This window comes from Natator depressus, chromosome 17 (genome assembly GCF_965152275.1).
Source record: "Natator depressus isolate rNatDep1 chromosome 17, rNatDep2.hap1, whole genome shotgun sequence".
NCBI classification, from domain to species: domain Eukaryota; kingdom Metazoa; phylum Chordata; order Testudines; family Cheloniidae; genus Natator; species Natator depressus.
The window spans coordinates 4,683,964-4,704,488 of NC_134250.1; the positions used below are offsets into that span (position 1 = coordinate 4,683,964).

General features: G+C 47.7%; 1 protein-coding gene and 1 pseudogene across 1 annotated transcript in view; both read left to right on the forward strand.

The window, feature by feature from the left end:
* The window catches only part of DOC2B (double C2 domain beta), a 129,756-nt gene that overhangs the window by 43,724 nt on the left and 65,507 nt on the right, over positions 1-20,525 (forward strand). The window contains exon 3 of the mRNA XM_074974548.1: positions 9,180-9,254. Within this exon, the coding sequence (XP_074830649.1) occupies positions 9,180-9,254 (75 nt within the window). The remainder of the gene's footprint in view (positions 1-9,179; positions 9,255-20,525) is intronic.
* LOC142000632 (U6 spliceosomal RNA) lies at positions 17,558-17,657 on the forward strand (annotated as a pseudogene).

Sequence of the window (20,525 nt, forward strand, 5' to 3'; positions counted from 1 at the left end):
CCTTAGCACTAGGTTGTAGGGAAGAGGCAATGTTAGCTGGAAAAATCCTTTTTTCAGCCAGCTCAGACTTTGGCTGTATAAAGTTGGCTCATTTCATTGAGCAAGAGGCTGCAGGGAGCCTTTTGAACTCAGAAGTGCAGAGACCTGAATTGTGAAATTCTGAGTCATTTTGAGCAGACCTGTAAAAGTCTGGTAATATCATTTGGTTGGACGTCAAACTCCTGGGATATTGAAACTGCCCCCAGCCAAGGCTTGCCTAACTTGTCACATTATGGTGACTTCCCATCTTTGGAAGCTGCAGGCTCAGCATGCTCACTCCAGAGTGACATGCAAGGGGCAACACTCACTACAAATGAAGAGAAATAGCCAGGAAAACCATTAGGGATGATTTCACCCCAAGGTAAGACTCTGGGGCTGGATGTTTCCTTTATTAAAATGCACAGTGCATCCTTGTGCAAAACTACATTTGGAACTGGGGTTGGTAGCACTGTAGAGCCCACGCTGGCTGTACAGAGGGAGTATGGTCTAATGATTAGAGCCTGGCAGCCTCTCATTTTCATGTTGTCAGGCAGTGGGGGTCCATGCAGGGGAAGCCCTATTATCTAGCAGCCAAAGCAGGGGACTAGGAATTGGGAGCGCTGTGTCCCATTCTCAGCTCTGACACTGGGCTTGCCCAGTGACCTTGGGCAAGCCCCCGAAGGCCTCCTCTGCGGAGCGGCTGGTCACCTCTAGCATCCATTGAATTATGTGGGAGGCCAGGACTTCTGGAAACCAGGCTCTTAATCCCTCTGAGCCTCCATTGTTAGTATGTCTTCCCTACCTATAGGGGTGATAATTCATACCCCCGCCTTACACTGCTGTAAAATCCTCTGACGGGAAGGGCCAGGAGTATGGTTAGATCTCTAAGGCAGTCTAGGGAACTGTTGTGGTAACTTGACTAATGGCAGGAGCCCTCAGGCTCTGAGAGAGTGGTTGCTGGGCTGCCTCTTAACTGCCCAGAGTGCTCACCGGAAACCACCTTGTGTGCATGTCAAGGGTGGTGGAATCGATCTGTCTCCTGTGATTTCTATACAGTTCTAACGTGTAGTTAATAGACAGGCTGATTAGCGCTGCTTGTAATTAAATGCTATTGATCTGCCGTGAGCTACGTGTTGCGGGTGCAGGGAGAAATTGGCAATGGCTAGAATGCAGCAAGGCCGTTGATCTCTGGAGAGTTGTGGTGCGTTTTTTTGCAGTTGGAAAATGAATCTTTTTCAGGAGAATTCCTCGTGGCCTGGCAAGTAGCATGGTAGATCGCATTGTTATATTCATCTGGGCTTGAATGGATTTGAGTTCTCATGAAAGTGGGGGTGGATCCAACTTCTGTTGAAGTCAATGGGAAACTACATTAAAGCCCATAGGAGTTTGTTCACTGATGTGTAAAAAGGAGATGGATCAGGGTGTAATGGGATCACCTAGATCCATGCAGAGTGTGATCAGCCAGCTTTGTCTATGCAGCTAAACTCTTCTGTCCTAGTATACTTTGGTCCTAGGCTCCCTCTACACAGCTCTGCTGATGCTGCTCAATTTCAACTCACAGCTCCCCACACGCAGCTCTGTTGATGGACATCCACCCGGACTTGAAGCCCCCAACCTCTGCCATTCCTGTCCTACGTCTTTTTCCTGAGTAGTCACGATAGTCACATCAAATAGTGCATTGACCTTGTGATGCATGACAAAGGGGCCTGGGAGGAGGTCAAACATGTTTTCACGTGTTGACCTTCTAAACCAGCATGGAGACTCAGATTCCAAGACATGAAAGCTGCCTCGGTGACCCACTCTCCCAGTGAGGGCAGTCAGTATCCTTACCATCTAACTTTTTCTCAGCCTGTTTTGATACTGCAAACCCAAGTGACGTCACCCACCGTTTGCATTGGAAGGTGTTATGCTGATCGGATTGTATCGCTTAAACACTGATCCGGCTGCAGCTGAGTCTGCACTTCACTGTGGGGATGCAGGGCTGGGCAAGGCACATTCGTGTTGGAGCGAAGGCACCTCTAGGGTATGCTTCACGTTAATTACTTTGGGGAACTGAGCAGCCCAGATTGCAAGCTCCATTTCAGCAGGAACTGACCCCAGATCTGCCGATCCCTGTCCAGAGCCCTAAGCTCCAGACTCAACTTCTACCTTGAGTTTTTCTAAGGCCTTGTTGCTCCAGAGGTGGGGCAGCGGGAGCTGGGATGCTATCCGAGAGCTTTTGTTGTGGCACTGCTTTGGGTGTCTCTGAGGGCAAGATTCTGCCGTGAGGATGTGGATGGGCTGGGTTCTCACCTAGCAAGCAGCCGGCCCTGCTGGGTGGTGTGTGCGCGATGGACACACCTCCACACAGGCCACTGGAGCATTTGCTGGGAGCAGGGCCTGTGCTCCCCAGTGAGGTTCTGGCCAGCCCTTGTGCCAGGCACAGGAAGGTGGGGGAACTCCTTGTGCTTTCTCCCCTGCCCCATGCATAGAGGCTGCCCAGAATCATCTAGCCTTGAATGGGGATGGAGCTAAGGCCTCTGGTGGGTGCTGCCTGATCCTAGTGCTGGATGCACATTGGCCCAAGCTTCGGAGCTGGGGGTGTTTGAGGCCAGCTGGAAGAGGACTCACAGCAGACATGAACTGCAGCTACTGGGCTGTAGCAAGGGCTTGTCTATTTCATGCTAAAATTAGCCATACCATGTGCCTAAATCACATCAAGCAGTTTGGGAGGGAGAGAGGAATGACATCAGGAGCTTCTGACCATTTTCCAAACCTCTGTCACTCAGCTTTCCTGGCTGCATCTGTTTAAAAAGCCCTTAATAGCCTACTCTGAAGGTAATTTAATTGAAATGAATCAGTGGGTGAATTACAGAGTGGCTTGTCTTCCTCCATCTATCTTCATGAGGGACTCGTTCATTTACTTCTTTATTTGCAGCCTGGCATGACGGGCAAGTGCAGAGCACCTTAGAGAGGGAGCTATGAGCAAGGCTGGCCCCCAGGGCTGGGACTGTCCGCACTGGGGATCCCCCTGGAGAGCAGGAAGGGCGTGTTGTCTAGTGAGAAAAGGCAAGCAGCAGGAATCAAGGCTCCTGAACTTTAGGCTTGTCCAAAACCTAGTAATGTCTCTAGAAAAACTCTGACTGAATTCAGCAGGCTACAGCTCAGGTTCTCTGTTCTTGGCAATGCCTTCTTCCCTCTGTGCCTGCTGTTGGGGTTTCCCTAAGATCTCTTTCACTCGGTTCCCCAAGAGTTTGGTCCGACTTGAGTCTCGTCGCTCAGGTTCCTTTATTTGGCATACAACAAGGTAGGTGGAGTTGATCAGTGGGTATAGGGCATACCACACATTCAAAGTTACACAGCAGACCTCTTCCTTTATATACATTGACACATTATATTGCATTTCCCATACAGTGCATCACACGTTTTGGGATTGGCTTGATCACTTTGTAGGAACCAATCCTTGTACAGTATGCTCTGTCCATGCACGACTTACTCTTTACCTCATCTTTGCATTCCTGACTTCTCTTGTCCATTGTGAACAGTTCCCTGGGGGTTCCTCCCTTATCTTCACTAGTACAGACATTCTGTTTCCAGCTTGCTGCTCCATTTACCTCCTTAATCCCGTCTCCCAAGAAATGAGCCTCAGCCATGTGTCAAGCTAGGCCTACCCCTGCATTAGCCAGTCTGTGAAATAGGGATAATACCGTGCCCAGTCTCACAGGGGCTTTTAGTGTTTGGGAAAGGCTTTAGGATCCTTGGTTGATGGGAACAATTTGTGCAAGGAGGGTGCTTTCCCCTGTGTATTTTATTAGCTAGTGTAAATAGGGGAGCAGCTGCTGTCAGGTGATGAACACCAATGTTGCCTCCATCCCCAAGTTAACTCCATTGTCTTCTGCAGAGCAACTCCCGATTGTCGGGGCAAGTGAGGGCAGAATCAGGCCATTCTCTTCATTAGCACAGTACTTCATGCATAAGTAGCGAACTTCTCTGGTTACGACATGGGGTTAAGGAGAAGAGATTATGGCTTTCATTACCTGTTTTGCAGTAGCACCGGGAGGCCCTGGGCCCACTGAGCTACACTCATGCCATTTTCTATTTCAATCACCTTCATTCAAGAGGATTAGGGATAAAGCCATCATTTCTCTCTCCTCCTGCAGCTGGATTCTCAGCAAATTACCAGGATCCAAGTTGAAACCAGCATGGGGTAGCTATGGTATGTTGTTGTAGGTTGGTCTTCCAAATTGGCCTAGAAACTCCTGAATTTGGATTCCCTTTTCTGTGCTCCTGAGCAGCTGCTTCTAGGCTTTATATTGCAAATCCTTCAGGACCGAGATTGTCTCACACCCGTGTTTGTGCGTGCCCTGTGCCCTGAGGCCCTGATCCCAACTGGAGTGTTCGGAAGCTCCCGCAAAATAAATATTTACTACTGCTGCTTCTATCTCCTGACAGAGGGCAACCGAGCTGGGCAGGAATTATGGGTTTGAGAAGGAGGATTTTTTAATTTGATGGGGAAGAGAATGGGAATTGATGGAGTTAACGGTGGGTTGGATTAATGCAAATGAGGTGATGCATATTCATAAAATATTCCTAAAATTGGATCATTGCATCATTTGCAAAAAGTATCTAGACCTGTGGCCTTTGGGTGTAACGGTAGCAGCTTTGTGGGTTTGAGCTCACATGCATCACAAGCACTACTGGTTGCTCTCTAGTTCCCCCCAAGCTTTACTCTCTGTCAGTGAATAAATACTGCAGAGAGAATGCTTCTGCACCCCCATCCCCAGCTCTGAATCTTGTCTGCTACAGTGTGTTGTCAATAAAGCTCAGTGCTGGCTCAAGGCTCTCTTGCAGCCATCTGCTTGGAATAAACAGTCTTATATACCTCCCTAATTATAACCCCATGAATTTGCTTGGTAATGAAATGTCAGAGGCTGAAGAAAACGGTGAGTTTGGTTTACGAGGTGGATTATGGCATCGTCTTGCTCTGCTGAGTTCACATTTGACAGGTGGAATGGTGACAAACTGGGAGAGGAAATACCTTTTATTGGACCAACTTCTGTAGGTGAAAGAGACAAGCTTCCGAGCTACACAGAGCTCTTCTTCAGGTGAACCAGTAACGCGTGCTGTCAGAGATTGGAGACTCCCCTATCTTATCCCACTCCAGCTTGGTCTCTCCCATCCTGTTCTTTATTATTATCAATGGAGATTGGGGCACCATGGTGCTAGGCGCTGCACACACACACACGGCTTGTCTACACAGGAAAGTTGTTGCAGTGGTATAAGCGAAGATGTGAATTTAAACTTATTTTAGTTAAATTGGTTCAACCTCTGTGTGGATGCTCTTATTTTGGTTTGAGTGGCTTTTCTCAGTTTAAAGGTTAAACCTGTTCCCAATTGACTTTTCCTTAAGTCGACAGAGAACAAGTTTAAACTAAATCAAAGTAGGCCACTCTTAAGCCAAAATTAAACTGATGCAAGTTTGTGTGTAGACAAAGCTATTCAAAGAGACATTCCTTTCCCCAAAGCACTTACACTCTCTAAAGAGATATGACAGACATAGGGTGGGAGAGGAAACAGGGGAAGAAGACCCAGCTCTTCTAATTCCTAAGCCAGTGCCCTACCAACTAGATTATGCTGCCGTCTGTTATTTTCTTCTTGAATCCATAGGGTCAGATCGTTGACTGGTATAAATTGGCATAGAGCCACTGATGCTAAGCCAGTTTGTACTAGCTGAAGATCTGGCCTCAGGTTTTACAATAGAGGAGATCTGCTGTTCTGTGGTGTATCATGAGCCTCGCTCCGGAGCTGGGAAGCCTATCAGGCAGTGGCTCCATAACTAATGTAATCGCCTTTCTCCAGTGGTTCTCTTTCCTTTTGTTCCTCACTTGCTGGGTTGAGGAGATTAATTGAAATGCAACATTGTTAAAGCAAATCCATTTAGCCTGTGTTCACCAATGATATTTTCATCCCTTCAACTGGCGGTTATATGGCTCTGATTTAGAAGCAAAATTCACTTTTCTGCAGACCAGAATGCTGTTTCGACTCATTCCCTGTAGGGTAGAGAGAGGTCTGCATGCACCAAGCCCGCAAGAAGCATCATACTCCTTGCAAGAACCCTCACACCAGAGACAGCCAGAACTCTTGCTCTGCAAATCCAGGATATGTGAGAATAAAGGACTCCTCCACCCCGAGGTCATGCACAATGTATGGAGCTAGGTGGATTATTCTATTGTATCCCAGTGATTTAACCTAATGTTTCCGCTTTGAGTTATCCACAAGCAGGCTTTGATCTCCACAAACCTATTCATTGTGTGCAATCACTGGACCAGTAGTTGATGTGAATATGTTTCTGCCGGTGATTTGCTCTGATTAAACTTGGACAGTACATACTTTGTCATGCAGGGGGTTTGGTGGGTTACTGGGTCACATGGTATGGTTGCTGCTGGATGATGGGAGGAGAGTGACCTGTTGAATACCCTGAGCTGTGTGCAGGTATAAAATAATTCCTCCGAAGCTGTTAGTGTGTGGGCAGAAGCCATGCACTTCAATGTTCGTGAAAAGTAACAAAGAAGGACTCACCATGCTCAAATGGTCCCTGGAGCTGTGGGCAGCATCCGCCTGGCTCCAGCCCCCACCCACATATTCAGCTTTCCAGCAAATGCCTGTTACAGGGTCCATGGGGTTTGCACTATAGGAGGTGGTCAGGGGTTTTGCCCCGTGTACATGATCTGCTTGCTCTGCACTTCCAAAGGTCACTGCTGACCTTTGCTGTTCTGTAGTTGTTTGGATGGCCAGGTGGCTTTTGGGAATACAGGACCATCTGGACTGCACAGCCTAGCAAGGAGCCTGACTGGGGCAAGTGAGCAGAGTGGGGAAACCACATAAGAGAGTAATCTGAGAGAGTGGTGCTTCCATGGGGCCATTCCATCTCAGGAGGGGAAGCTCCCTGGAATGTACGGGGATGGTTTATAAGGCCTGGAAGGGGACATGGTATCAGGGAAGCACCTAGGTAACCTGCGTGGGTAGCTGCATTGCTGATGTCAGGACTAGTGAGGCTTCCAGGGTGGGAGAATGCACCCATGCTCTCTCCTGGTCAGAGATAATGGGCTTTGTTCATCCCTCTGTTGGCACAGGGGCTGAAGGGAGGCCGATTGGTGCCTGTGCTCTTCGGCGGCTGCAGTGCCTGGTGTGACCATGAGCAAAGGGCCTGAAGGGTGGACATTGCAAACAGCCAGAAGAAGGAGAGAGCGGACAGGAGGAAGTCCCGGCAGGAAAAGGAGAGGGAGATGCACCAGGACATAATAGGGCTTCTCCAGCAGCAAACACAGATGCTGCAGACTCTTGTGGTCCTGCAGGTTCAGCTATTGCAGGCTCGCCTCCCTTTGCAGTCCATGGAGAACTCCATTGTAGCACCTCTCAACTCCCCCTTCCACATGGCATCAGGGGCCACAATTCCTGCCCATCCCACTCCACCCGAGGGGACATTAAGGGGAACCACTGCTTCACATACACTGACCTGTGAGACCCACGGTTGCTAGATGTGTAGGTAAAATGGACAGGAATGTTCTTTCCCCTTGTTAAATTCTCTTCCATTAATTTACTAAGTTTTTAATGTATTTGCCTTTAAATAGCACAGATTTTTCTTTGTGCTGGTTTTGTTACTGAATAAAATTCTATTATTTGGAAAATAAGTCTTCTTTATTAGCTCCCAACGTATGCTGCGGAGTGCCTGGCAGTTCTGAAAGCACCCACTTATTTGTTACTGTACAGTGTGACACAACTCACAGGATCAGTAACAAACACAGTGTAATCGTCATCAATGCACAGTAAGCACCGCAAAATTAACAAGAGCACTGACAGTGTTATATTCACAGATGTACACCAAGCACCACAAAATCCCTAACAGGCTCCAGAACAGCAGGGCCAGGTAGAGCACAGTGCACCACAGCGCATTACTGTGGCTCACTGCCCAAGTGTTCTTTCAAAGCCTCCCAGAGCTCTATAGCTCCGTGCTGAGTTCTTCTAATAGGCCTTGTGTCTAGCCGTTCAAGTTCAGCAGACAGTAGCTTGCCCTCCACCCCAGTGGCAGCTTCTCCCCACTTTGCTTCACAGGTGTTATGCAGGACACGGCAGGCAGCTAGAACCACTGGGATGTTTTTTCAGTGAGATCCAGCCTTGTGAGTGATAATGCCAGCGTCCCTTCAGTCTTCCAAAAGTGCATCCAACTGTCATTCCTCACCTGCTGAGTACATAGTTGAATCTTTCCTCCACGCTGTCAAGGTGGCCTGAGCAATTTGTTTGTTCCCCACCATACATTGCCAGACTTCCCAAAAGACAGTGCACTGGATGGCGGTGGGTTACACAGTGGGACACTTACCCATAGTGCACAGGACTGTACATTGACACGAGCTCTCCTCGTGAGTCCTTGCATCGGTGCTGTGTAGCCGAGCATGCATGCGCAGACGCGATGTGCTAACTGGCGGCTTCATGCCAACATCACTTGTGTCAACCCAGATTTGTAGTGTAGACCTGGCTTTTCTGATCACAGTGGTCCCCTCTAGCCTTATAATCAGTGTAAGGGCTGTGAGAGGTTCATTACTTACATACTCTCTTGCCTCCGGGGTCTCACTGCAAATAAAGCATTAGGCAGTTGAAAGTAGCTTCCTGCTTGTTTGAAGGCTGTTCTTTCCTCACACGGTGCCTTAATAATGGGGATTAGATAGGTGCCATCAGCCCCTCATCGTGTGCACTGAAGTACCGCCACAACAGCAGAGGTGGGTTTGCACATAAGCAATTATGGAACGGCAGAACCCTGTTATGTTATCTCCAAAATTGCTGAGCTGAGTTACCGAACTCTTGAATTAATTGTGATTTGGGTGCCAGGATTGGCTACTAAAATAACAGCAGAGATGTGATACAACCAATGCTAAGTACTGGGAGTGAAGTCTTCCAGAGGCTCTTTCTTGCTCAGAATTGCACCCTGCATTTGACTTCCGAATGTCTGGCTTTTTGCTGCACAGCTTGGGTTCCCTGGCATTGATACATTTCTATCAACCAGTTCCGGGGAAATGAGATAATTGTTAGGTGGGTATATTTCTTGATGTAGAAAATGGATTAGTAAAGAGCTGGCCCCTGTTGTAATTTTTGTAACCTTTCTTGCGTTTTTTTTGTCTCCTCTTCAGGGCCTAAAGCCAATGGATCATAATGGTTTGGCTGATCCATATGTCAAATTGCACTTACTCCCGGGCGCTAGTAAGGTGAGTTGTCTTTTAAATTCCATCTGAAGTCTGTGTCGTATGCACAGTTCAGCTATGCAATTCTGCCTGCCTTGTGAAATTATACCATATACTGACTAGGTATAGCAATATATAATGCTGCTGTTGTGGGTTGGGATTTATTTTCCAGTGCAAGTTGGCTATGTAAAATAATGTGCTGTATTTTAGGGGGGAGATTTTCAGCAAGCCTCCTTTGAATATGCATGCACAATTTGCAAGTACATCCATGTTCTAGCATTGTCAACGTGCTTGGAGCTGTACCGTACAACAAAAGAGAGAGTCCCCAAAGAGTCTCTCTCCTTAAAGAGAGAGGGGCTGAGCTAGCACACTGATGAATGACCGTGTAAGCAATGGTATCAGTAGAGAGACATAGGTGAAAGGGTGCACGGATTAAATTGCATACACTCAAAATGTACATTGACCTTTTTCATTTACTATCTTAGTAAGCATCTCTGTCAGAAGCACATAGGGTGATATCCTGGAACCATTGAAGTCAAAGCTACCCAATCAAATGCGTCCTCCTTTCCAAAAACCAGAGAGGCCTAGCAGACTGAGCATGGGATTTTTTGCCATTGACTTTAATGGAACCAGGATTTTCACCTTTGGGGCCTAGTACAGCATCCAGCAAAAACTACAGAGCTCGGATTTGAGTTTAGGGTATCCCTCCTAAATGTCTACTGGGCCTAAACTCTCCAATCAAAGAAAGAACCAGGCACAAGCAACAAGGTACAGTCAGGGCAAAAGTCTGCACAAAAATGTAGCGTGATCTGGAGTTCATGGGCAATCTGAGTAGCGAGTGGAGCTGGTCGAAACAGTTTTCTGTCTTAAAATGTCATTTTGACAAAACCAGTTTTTTTTGCAAAATTCTATAGATTTCAACAAAATCTTGTTTAGAGGAAAAAATTGGAAAAATTTCAGAAATGTCAGTGTCCCATGTTGATGTTTTCAGAACGAAGCTTTTTTATTTTTCATTTTGAAATTTACTGTATTTATGTATATCTATATGTCTGTTTTAAAGGGTCAGAATCAAAACAATGTGTGTGAGTTGACCCCAAAAACAAACAAACAAAATTGCAAATTTGTTTTGTGAAAAAAATGGATGTGACTGTTTATTTAGAAAGTATTAACAGGTTTACAAATCCTTGCCATGTAAATATCTGAAAGAAAACAATAATCCTTACACCAGTGAGCTTTTGTTTAGAGAGATACTACACAGGAATATAGTCATCAGATCTGGTTTTCTTTTTCTAATGAGAGGTTATTATTAGTCTAAAGTAACTAGAAATTTTGTCTTTTCATCTTGATCCAGGATGAATTTTGTTTTCAAAATCTCTAAATTTGTCACAGAGAAAGAAAATCCAGTTTTTGACCAACTCTAGTAGCAAGTGCTAACAGGAGAGGGAGGCCTTTAAATGAGACTGTGCCACTACCACCATCGAAAAGCTCTTGGCTGTTGCAACAGATGCAGACACGCTCTTTAATAACAGGGCCCCAGACATGCTGGGCTTTAAAGATGATCCCTAGTACATTGAATTTCACCCAGGTCTGGGATGGTCACCAGTGAGATGCATAGATGTTATACCTGCATAGTGACCCACTCCATGGAATCGTTGTCCATGACTGACTTATCTTGAGTGATGGAAGTGCTCACAAGCTTCCTGAGCCCAGTAAGAAGCCTGTTGAAAGCGAGCTGCTGAGTGACAGTAGAGCAGGCTGCCAGGGAAGTCACTAATACAGATGCTTATGTCTGTCATAGTTCACAACTCTGCAGAGACTCCCTTCCCTCAGCACGGAAAATCCTTCCCACAGTGAGCCTAGAGTTGCATGTTCACTCATGCAGTGCTGGCATGACCAGCAGAGCTCCTCTAGCTCACTACTGGGGCTGAGTGGATTGAGTTCAGGAGCTCGCTGGAAAGCAGCTGGGTGTGGAAGTATTGTAAAGCCTATGCAAGCCAGGCAGAAGGGCGTTTCTGGAAAAACAGCTCCTTTCTCTTCTTCTTTTGCATTTTAAGCTCTGCAGTCCATAATAAAACAGATTACAGACTGGAAGGAAAATATTTTCATATATGTATGGTTTGAATTTGCTGGCGAGCGATGTAATTAATGATGCTGCAATGTAGTGAGAAGTTAGTGTAACTGATGAGGTAGGTGAATTTAAATACTGTATGCATATATATAATGAATATTAATCTCGCTCTCCTTTTCCACCAAAATAGCCAGGTCTTTTTGGGGAGTTATATTTTTGTTGCAGTTCAGTTGAATTAATTCATAATTCCCAGGGCATTAGAGGGAGTTTTTACCATGGCGCATTTCCAGTTTCATTAAAGATAAGGAAAGCCATGAGCACTTTCATTAGTATATATTATCTGTCCCTTTTATTTTTGCAAACCCACTGATGGAATTTCTGCTGTAGGTACTGAAGAGCAAATGGAAGTCTCCATACTTTCCTATCCCATTTCCTACTCTTCAGTAGCAGGGGCAAAGTAGGAGCCATGGAGCGGTCTTGAGAATGGCTGAATTTAAAAACGATGCAGCTGCACCTAGAATAACTTGCATTCTGAGTGTCCCGTTTGCTGCAAAAAATTCATGTGCCAAAAATTTCTAGTTTTTATAAGGTGCAGTAGTACTGTGCGCTTACTGTATGTAGGGCCTTTCATCTACACAGCTCAAAGTGCTTTGCAAAGATGATTAAGCCTCATTATGGCTATTTACACATTGTGTAGCTGAAGCACACAGATGTTTTAGAAAGTTCAGCCCTAAAGCTCTAAGTGTTAGGCCTCTAAACTTCATTACCTATCAATAGGACGTAGGCACTTAACTTCCTCCAGTGTCTTTTAAAACCCACCCCTAGTGACTGGCTCAAGGTCACCCAAGAAGTCAGCGGCAGAGCCGAGATAGAACCAGGAGTCTAGGCTTCCAGTTCAGTCCTCAAAGCACTGGGTCATATTAGGAACAGGTCGGAGGCTCTTCTCAAAGAGAGGGAGCTCATTATAGCACAGATGTGAACAACCCCTTCTCCCTTACAAGCTGTCGGGGTGCAGACAGTTTAAGGAAGAGCCAGCATGAGTTTGAAAAGGAGGATGCATTCATTGCCTCGCCCTTCAGCAACAGAGTGGTTCTTAACCTTCTGCTTAGAAGGTAGCAGAATAATCTTCCTAGTGCACCTCCTCCTGGGGGACAAGATTCTGCTGGGGTGCGGAGGGGAAGGGGTCCATCAGGCCTTTTCTGTGTCTGGAAACTGGGATCCTCTTGGGAAAACAACCTGAAAATAAGGGTCTGTATTAACCCTTTGTCTCCAAGGCACATTAAAATGGTGCATGGAGGGGAAAGCTGCTTTGATCAAAGGATTACAGCACATTGCTTGGGTAGCATCACTGGCTCTGCAGCTCCATTTACTTCTCCTCCTTTTCTGTCTTAGGCCCACCTCTTAATACCTCCCAACCACCTGCTTCTGTTCCACAAACTGCCCACCCAGGGTTGTGAGTTCAATCCTTGAGGGGGCCATCTAGAGATCTGGGGCAAACATTGGGGATTGGTCCTGCTTTTCGAGCAGGAGGTTGGTCTAGATGATCTCCTGAGGTCCCTTCCAAGCCTGATATTCTATGATTCATTGATGACAAAGGAAAGACTAATACTTAATTTTGGGGGAGGGATAGCTCAGTGGTTTGAGCATTAGCCTGCTAAACCCAAGGTTGTGAGTTCAATCCTTGGGGGGGCCATTTAGGGATCAGGGCAAAAATTGGGGATTGGTCTTGCTTTGAGCTGGGGGTTGGACTAGATGACCTCCTGAGGTCCCTTCCAACCCTGATATTCTATGATTCTAAGAGTTGAGACCCCCCCCCCACACACACACACATACACGGTCCCTCCACACCTTCAGCTAACACTTTAGCTCTTGTTTTCTTTAATTTGCTGGGCCTACTTTTCATATGGGGTGTAGTGCTCCCTCACTCTTCAGTGGGGAGGGAGGCCACTCTGCCTCTCTGTCTTAGGGTTTAGTCCTCAGCCTGAGGTCGCACCAGCAGGGCTGAGGGGTCAGAAGTCTAGAGCTCTGGGACAATCTGACAGAGGCAAACACAACAACAACAGTCTGGGCCCCTTGTCCCTGTCCCTGGGCTAGGCAGTGCCCTGTGTAGTCTCTAGTTCGCACGCAGCCCTGCAATAGGCAGGACTGGGCTAGTAGCAGGATGTAGCCTAAGCTTCCCAGCACAGGCAGCCAGCAGACATGCCAAGTCAATAAGCTCTAGCCCTTTGGGGCAGGGCAGAGCAAGGGGCAGGCTTTAGCCTCATCTGGGAGCTCAGGCAGCTGGCAAACACACACAGTCTTGGGGTTTAGGTAAGGGGGAGCGCCCACACAGTCTAGGGGCCCTGAAAGGGCTTTGTGCCCCCGGCAGACAGTCTAGGGTGCTAGCAGGGGGGTTCATGGAGCATAGGCCTCCTGGTCTAAGATGGGGAGTCGGCCACCCCGGGATGGGGATGGCAGGGGGACACGGCTCCATCCTACTCCACCGTGTCCCAGCCCAGCCTAACAGTGGCAGAGTGGTCCGCCACTGGGTTGGCGGGGATCCAGCCACAACACGCTGAGCCGACTGAGACGCGGTCAGCCCCTGTAGCTGGCCAGTCATCAGCTGCCCCTGGGTGACTTCCTGCCTCCCCAGGGTTTGGTACCTCTGGCCTCCGCAGGTCCTTGGGTGCCTCAGGGTATACAGCCAATGGTAGTCCTGGCAACTCCTCCTCTGCGTTAGCCTCCTCTGGGGGCAGAGCGCGGCAGAGTGCAGGTTCCGCTCCTGGGTGCCGCAGCAAGGCACAGGCATCCGTTGGCTCCAGCCCACCTGAGCTGCAGAGCCTTCCTTTTATACTTCCGGCCAGGGGGCGGGGTGGGTTTGGCTCCGCCCACCAAAGGGAGTGTAGTGCTCCCTCGCTCTCCGGTCCACAGGGAGGCCACTCTGTCTCGCTACATGTGGTCACCTAGGTCTGGCGTCTGGATGTAGGTTCTCCACTAGCAGTTGGCTGGGCATCACATTTAGGTGCTAAATTGGGCATCTACATGTAGGTGTTCCGATACCAGTAGGTTGCAAAGAGCATTTAGGTGTGTCAGTACCAGCCCTCAGTTCCCAGGGGCCTGCTTCAGTGCCCAGGTGTGAGGTTTGGGTGCCCAGGTATGCACCCTGCTCTGTAACTGTGTTTCTGCACTTGCGGGAGACTGAGTTGCTACGAAAGACACTGGGCAGAATTAAACTTGCTGTGTTTATATTTTGGAGGTGGGAGAAGCAAGTAGAAAAAGTGACCCAAATAGGAACTTGAAAGTGGGGGGAAAAGGGAAGTTGAGCCTCTTCCATTACCCTCACCCACCCACCCCTGGCATGTCTAAGTTAGATTCTACCTGTGCAGACAGGCAGGGTAACTGTCACGCTGCTAGGTGGGCTGGCTTGCCCCCTGAACCCCCCCTCTTCATAAAGCAAACCTCTTCCGAATCTTTTGTACAACCGCTGTGGGAAGAGAACCGGAAACCCCCGGCATGAACCAAACAAACCAGGATTAGTCATGGGCTAGGGCTTAACAGCGGGGCACCTTTTAGCCGCTGGGTGATGAGTGATGACTGGCAGATTTCCCCCGTCTCTTGCTGATCTTGGTTTCCTTGATGAATTAGTAATGTGTTGGCTCACAGCAGGTCAGGGGATGGTGGCGGCACCATGACAGCACTGGCTCTCCAGGACTGGTCTGATGCTTAGCACACCGCCCATGCTGTTGTCACCCTGCCGAAGCTCTCCTGGTTACGGTGTTCTCTGCAGCTTCTTCCAGGTCTGCAGGAGGAAACGCTGCCATCCGTTGTCTAAGTATCATTGTGCTTCAGGGGCTAGTGATGTGTCCGTCACTACCTGATATCCAAAAAGCATCTCCTTAGCACCTGAGCCTGGGAAGGGATCGCTGGAAACCCAGCTCATTACAAACAGATGCCCCCTCTAGCTGGTTCTGTCCCATCCTGTGTGCTTTTTCTTTTTCCCTTTCTCTTCTCTTCCTGCAGTTGGGAGGGTGCATGTAAATGCCTCCAGTGCAGCAGCTCTCAAAATGAGAGCCACAGGGCCACACTGGTGACGCACAGAGCTGGCTGGGCGTGAGGTGCTAGCTCCTCTTTGCCTCTGGCTGCTCCTTGCATTGAAAGAAGCTACACAAAGGCATGGGAAAGGTCTCCTGATGTTACTCTGCCATGCAAGCAGCTGCGCGGTGATGTGGGGTTGTAGCAGAGAGAGGCGTGGTCTGCGCAATGGAGAATGGGAGAAGAGGTGGAGCCAGGCCATTGTGGCTGGCACGCAAGAAAACTTCTCTGTTATGGTGTGCGGAGAGTCTGAGACAACTTGCTCTAGCAGATCAGACCTCCCAAGGCAAGCCAGCCAGCTAGCCGAGCGATCACTAACTAAGCGTCGGAGGTGCCCTAGCAGGAGCTTAACTATAACTGTGGATGGTATAGTCTTTAGTAAGTGCTTGGGAGAGAAGGCACAGCATGTATTCACTGCCTTGCATGGTGACAGGTTTCAGGGTGGCAGCCGTGTTAGTCTGTATCAGCAAAAAAAACTAGGATGACACTTTAGAGACTAACACATTTATTTGGGCATAAGCTTTCGTAGGCTAAAACCCACTTCATCGGACGCATGCAGTGGAAAATACAGAGAACATGAAAAAATGGGTGTTGCCATACCATAATTAGCATGGGGAAATAGTTTTTACTTTGTGTAATGACCCATCCACTCCCAGTCTTTATTCAAGCCTAATTTAATGGCGTCCAGTTCACAAATTAATTCCAATTTTGCAGTTTCTCGTTGGAGTCTGTTTTTGACGTTTTTTTGTGGAGAATTGCGACTTTTAGGTCTGAAATCGAGTGACCAGGGAGATTGAAGTGTTCTCTGACTGGTTTTTGCATGTTATAATTCTTCATGTCTGATTTGTGTCCATTTATTCTTTTGCGTAGAGACTGTCCGGTTTGGCCATGTACATGGCAGAGGGGCATTGCTGGCACATGATGGCATATTTTTTCCTGTACTGTTACTCACACCTTCTTGTCAACTGTTGGAAATGGGACATCCTGATTATCACTACAAAAGTTTTTTTCTCCTGCTGATAATAGCCCACCTTAATTGATTGTTCTCATTACAGTTGGTATGGCAACACCCATTTCTTCATGTTCTCTGTGTGTATATATATCTTCCTGCTGTGTTTTCCACTGCATGCATCCGATGAACTGGGTTTTAACCCACGAAAGCTTATGCCCAAATAAATGTGTTAGTCTCTAAGGTGCCACAAGTACTCCTCATTTATTCACTATATACTGACTGAGATCAGCTGGCTCTCCCCAGGTTTCTGGCAGTGCCCATTCCACTACGTGAAACAGCCAGCCTTTGATCACTGTCCGTCGGAAGATAGGCCCAAGTTTCAGGTTTATAATGAAACCCAAGCCTGGATGAGCATTGCCTGCTTTTGAATTTCCTCCTGTAAGCTTTACTCAGGTCCAGGATCACTGCCCTGACTGCCCAGGGAGAGCCTGGGTTTGTGAAGTATGTTGGAAGAGCCACAGTGCTACGGGATGGTGTGTGGGAGAAGGGTTCGCACCCTAGGACCTATTCCAACTCCCACCAAAGTCAATGCAAGGAGTCTCTTGGATTGCGGCTCTCATCACCAGGCACTAGTGTGGAGATGCTGTACAGTAAGTTACATACAAAGGCATCAGTTGCATTTCCCTCCCAGTCAGCTAATTGGTGCTGGAATATTGGCCCTAGCGGAGCTGCTGGTCAATCTGTGTGGCTAGAACATGTCACGTTATTGACAGGAGAGGGAGGAGGAACCCCCAGAATGATCCACAAGTTCAAGAAATAACCTTCTACCTCCCTCCCCCAGCCAGCAGGCATCCATGTGTTGGTGGGCCTGGTGAAGCACTAGGAGCCGCTTCTCTTGAACCCTCTGCCTGGAGGTTCAAGGGCCATTCAGGAACAGTGCCTCAGTCCCAGCCTAACTACATTTCAGGTGACGCTAGGAAAAACTGGCACAGCACCAGCAACCCCCTCCCCCCATGGGGCCCTCTGCAGGTTGCTAGTGAAATGCCAGCCCTTTCCTCCACTGATGGATAGAAGCCCATGCATGTTTTAATAACCCCTTCAGTTTGCCTCTGAGAAGTGAAATAAATACTGACATCTTCAGTGAGTGTGGCTGAGAGTGGGCCATCCCTCCCACTCCCGTCTTCCGCCCAGTGTTCCCACTGAATGGTGCTGCTCGTGCAAATAGGGGAGAGCAGGCTCAGGCAGGGGGATATCAAAAATCGGAACGATACAGAGAAGATTAGCATGGCCCCTGCACAAGGACGACACGCAAATTCGTGAAGCGTTCCATATTAAAACAAGAAAATTAACAAGCAGGCAGAGGAGTTTAAGTTTAATCCCAGGTGATCATTAACAGCCAGGAAAGCCCCAAACCGCAGGCCACTGTTGTTATTGTAAAGCAAATAAAATCTCCACAGCTGGTTTGTCTCCCTGTTGTGAGTGATGCAGTTTTCTTGAGTTGTCTGTTCTGTTCTCTTGCTAACGGTTAATGCTCTGTATGGGGAACCTTCGTGACCTCCTGTAGTGGGTTATTGCAATGCGCTTCTCCTGGGAGTCTGATGGGAAGCTTCAGTTAGTGTTGCCAACTTACTTGGCTGTTTCATGCTTGGGTCCCCAGTCAATTGCTGGGTACAATTTAGGATGTTATGTTTGATCTACCATATAAAACACTGTGCGTTTTAGCTCCTTGGAGGCCACCCCTCCAGCTGACAGTCCCTCGACTCACTCCTCTCTGGACATTGGGAGCTGAGCATGTCCTTGCTCCCCTCCCTTGCTCTGACTGAATCCTGACTTTCAGCGGGTGCTGTCAGGCCTGTTAACCCAGGGTTTTCCTGAGGAAGTGTGTAGTTCCTTGCCTTGTCCAGGAGATTTTCTGTATCATTAGCTGATGAATGATCAGAGAGTTACTTTTCTTGTATCCACACCTTGAGGACATGGTAGATGCATTTTCCTATATATTGAAAATGATAAATAACCCCCCAGGGGTTGGGGGAAGCAGAACTTCAGTATCACTGGCCTGGTAGGTGCATGATGCAAACTAGCAGCCAGAGATCAAAAATATTCCACACACACGAACTGTTTAGCATGCGTTTTTCTCCATGCTTGTTTGGCCATTCTGTCCTAATGCAATTCCTGCCTGCGACTGAGTTACTCCATCTTTCAAAACACGCTGGTAATCGGCCTTAATAAACAGCTTATCTTGTGCCAAGCGAGCCTGGAGACTTACAGCCAGTCCTCCCCCTGGCCTGTGGCTCCCAGACATGCCTGGTGCCGTTGATAATGATACTAATAAAATGAAAGAGAGACGGTCTGAACTCTGCCAGGAAGACAAATGGCTGTCAGTGCCTCCTTAAATCTCTCTTGAGAGAACCTGTCTAATTTTGAAACTATTGTACACAGTTGGGAAACATTTAAGGTGAACAAGGCATTACAATCGACCTCAGCTGAAGCTGGAAAAGATCATTCCTTTTTGCAGTCTTGTGGGGTTTCATTCCTCTCCTGCCCCCCATGGAAACATCTCCTGCAAGGCAGTGATTGTTTTCACTTGGGCTTCCTTTCGAAGAGCTAAGCTGCCTCCTGACCTGACAGCCATACTAGTTGATTCACTGATTTTATTTTATGCTGAAAGGGAGCTCTGCTTGAGTGACATGAAATACGATTGGTTTTGCAGGGTTCATATAAATCAGTGTTCAGATGTTCATATAAATCAGTTCCCTCCCTGTGTTCCAGGTGGAGCCGAAGGATCAAAAGAAGACCCTTGAAGGTGGGAGGGGATGGGAAGTGACTTAGCCAAAGTCACACAGCAAGTCCGTGGAAAAGGCAAGAACCAGAGCCCAGGTCTCTGGACTCCTCTCCTAGCCCCCTGCCTGTTGGATTTTGCTGCCTCTGGGTTCTGTCCGAATCATGGGTGAGGTTCTGTGCAGTATAGTCAGCAGTCTCATCCCACGATTGCTTAGGCCTGGTCTACGTAGAAAATTAGGTCATCTTAACAAGTGAGATATTTAAGTCCTCCTAACCCCCAGCATAGACAGCGCTTGGTGAAGGAAGAAGTCTTCCAGTGACCTAGCTACCATCTCTCAGGGAGGTGGGTTATCTGTGCCGGGAGAGAACCCCTCCTGTCAGTAATAGGTAGTGTTTACACTGCAGCGCTACAGCGGCGCCGCTGCGGCCGTGCCCCTGGAGTGTTTCAAGTGTAGACAAGCCGTTAGCGTGTGCTGAGATTTAGGGGCACCTTGTTAGTGACACCAGACAACGAAAGATTGTATTTGGTTTGTCAGGTTGCTAGGAACCAGAGGGAACCACAGGGTCTGTCTGTCTGTTCAGAGGTCTTGATAAAATATCCCTTTGTATATTAATTACAGTAGAGTCCTGTCTATTCTCTGCTGGGAGGGACATTCCAGTTTGGTTAGGAGACGATAAAGAGAGAATTTTGGTTGTTTTTAACCTATTCATCTACGCCAAGCTTAAAGCCAGATTACTTGATGAACATTGGGTGTTTCTGGTCAGGAGGCCTTCTTTTAACCCTTGGATAAGATAATTGAAGGGTGATTTTTTTCTGTAGTTTCTTTGAAGGGAATGAAAAACTGCTCCGGAATCTGGAATGCCTTTTGTAAAGGAGCAAGTCCATCTGAGTAGCAAGACTGGTTCTTAAAGCATGAGAGAGACCCTTTACTTCCTTGTGTGCTAAGTGCCCTGCTTACCTCTAGCGTGGAGCTTGCAAAACAAAGATGATGAATGTAACAATGCATCCAAAATACTCTGCAGACAACTTTTACGTATTGATTTAATCAGAGCTGATTACGCTGAGAAATGGCCAGAGTGAGGATTGAACTCTCCCACTTTACACCCAATTACAGTGGAAATTGTTGCTTGCTCAGCCTGTCCCTCTGCCAGGGAATTAATGGAAAAGCCCTACCTGAAATCAGCAGGCCTCTTCTACAGAGTGATGTGTCATTCTCCTCCCCAACAGGGGGAGGAAAAAATGGTCTAAGTTGTATTAAGCTCAATCCATCATTATCACTGTGGGGGGAGGAGGAGGAGGCAGACGGAGAGAGGGAACAGAGCCTGTCTTAAAATCGATCGTACTTTCAGCACGGGGATTCTGCTTTCTTCTTTCGCCCAGAAGGCATTCTGGGCTCCAAGATGAAAGCTGGTGATGGAATGA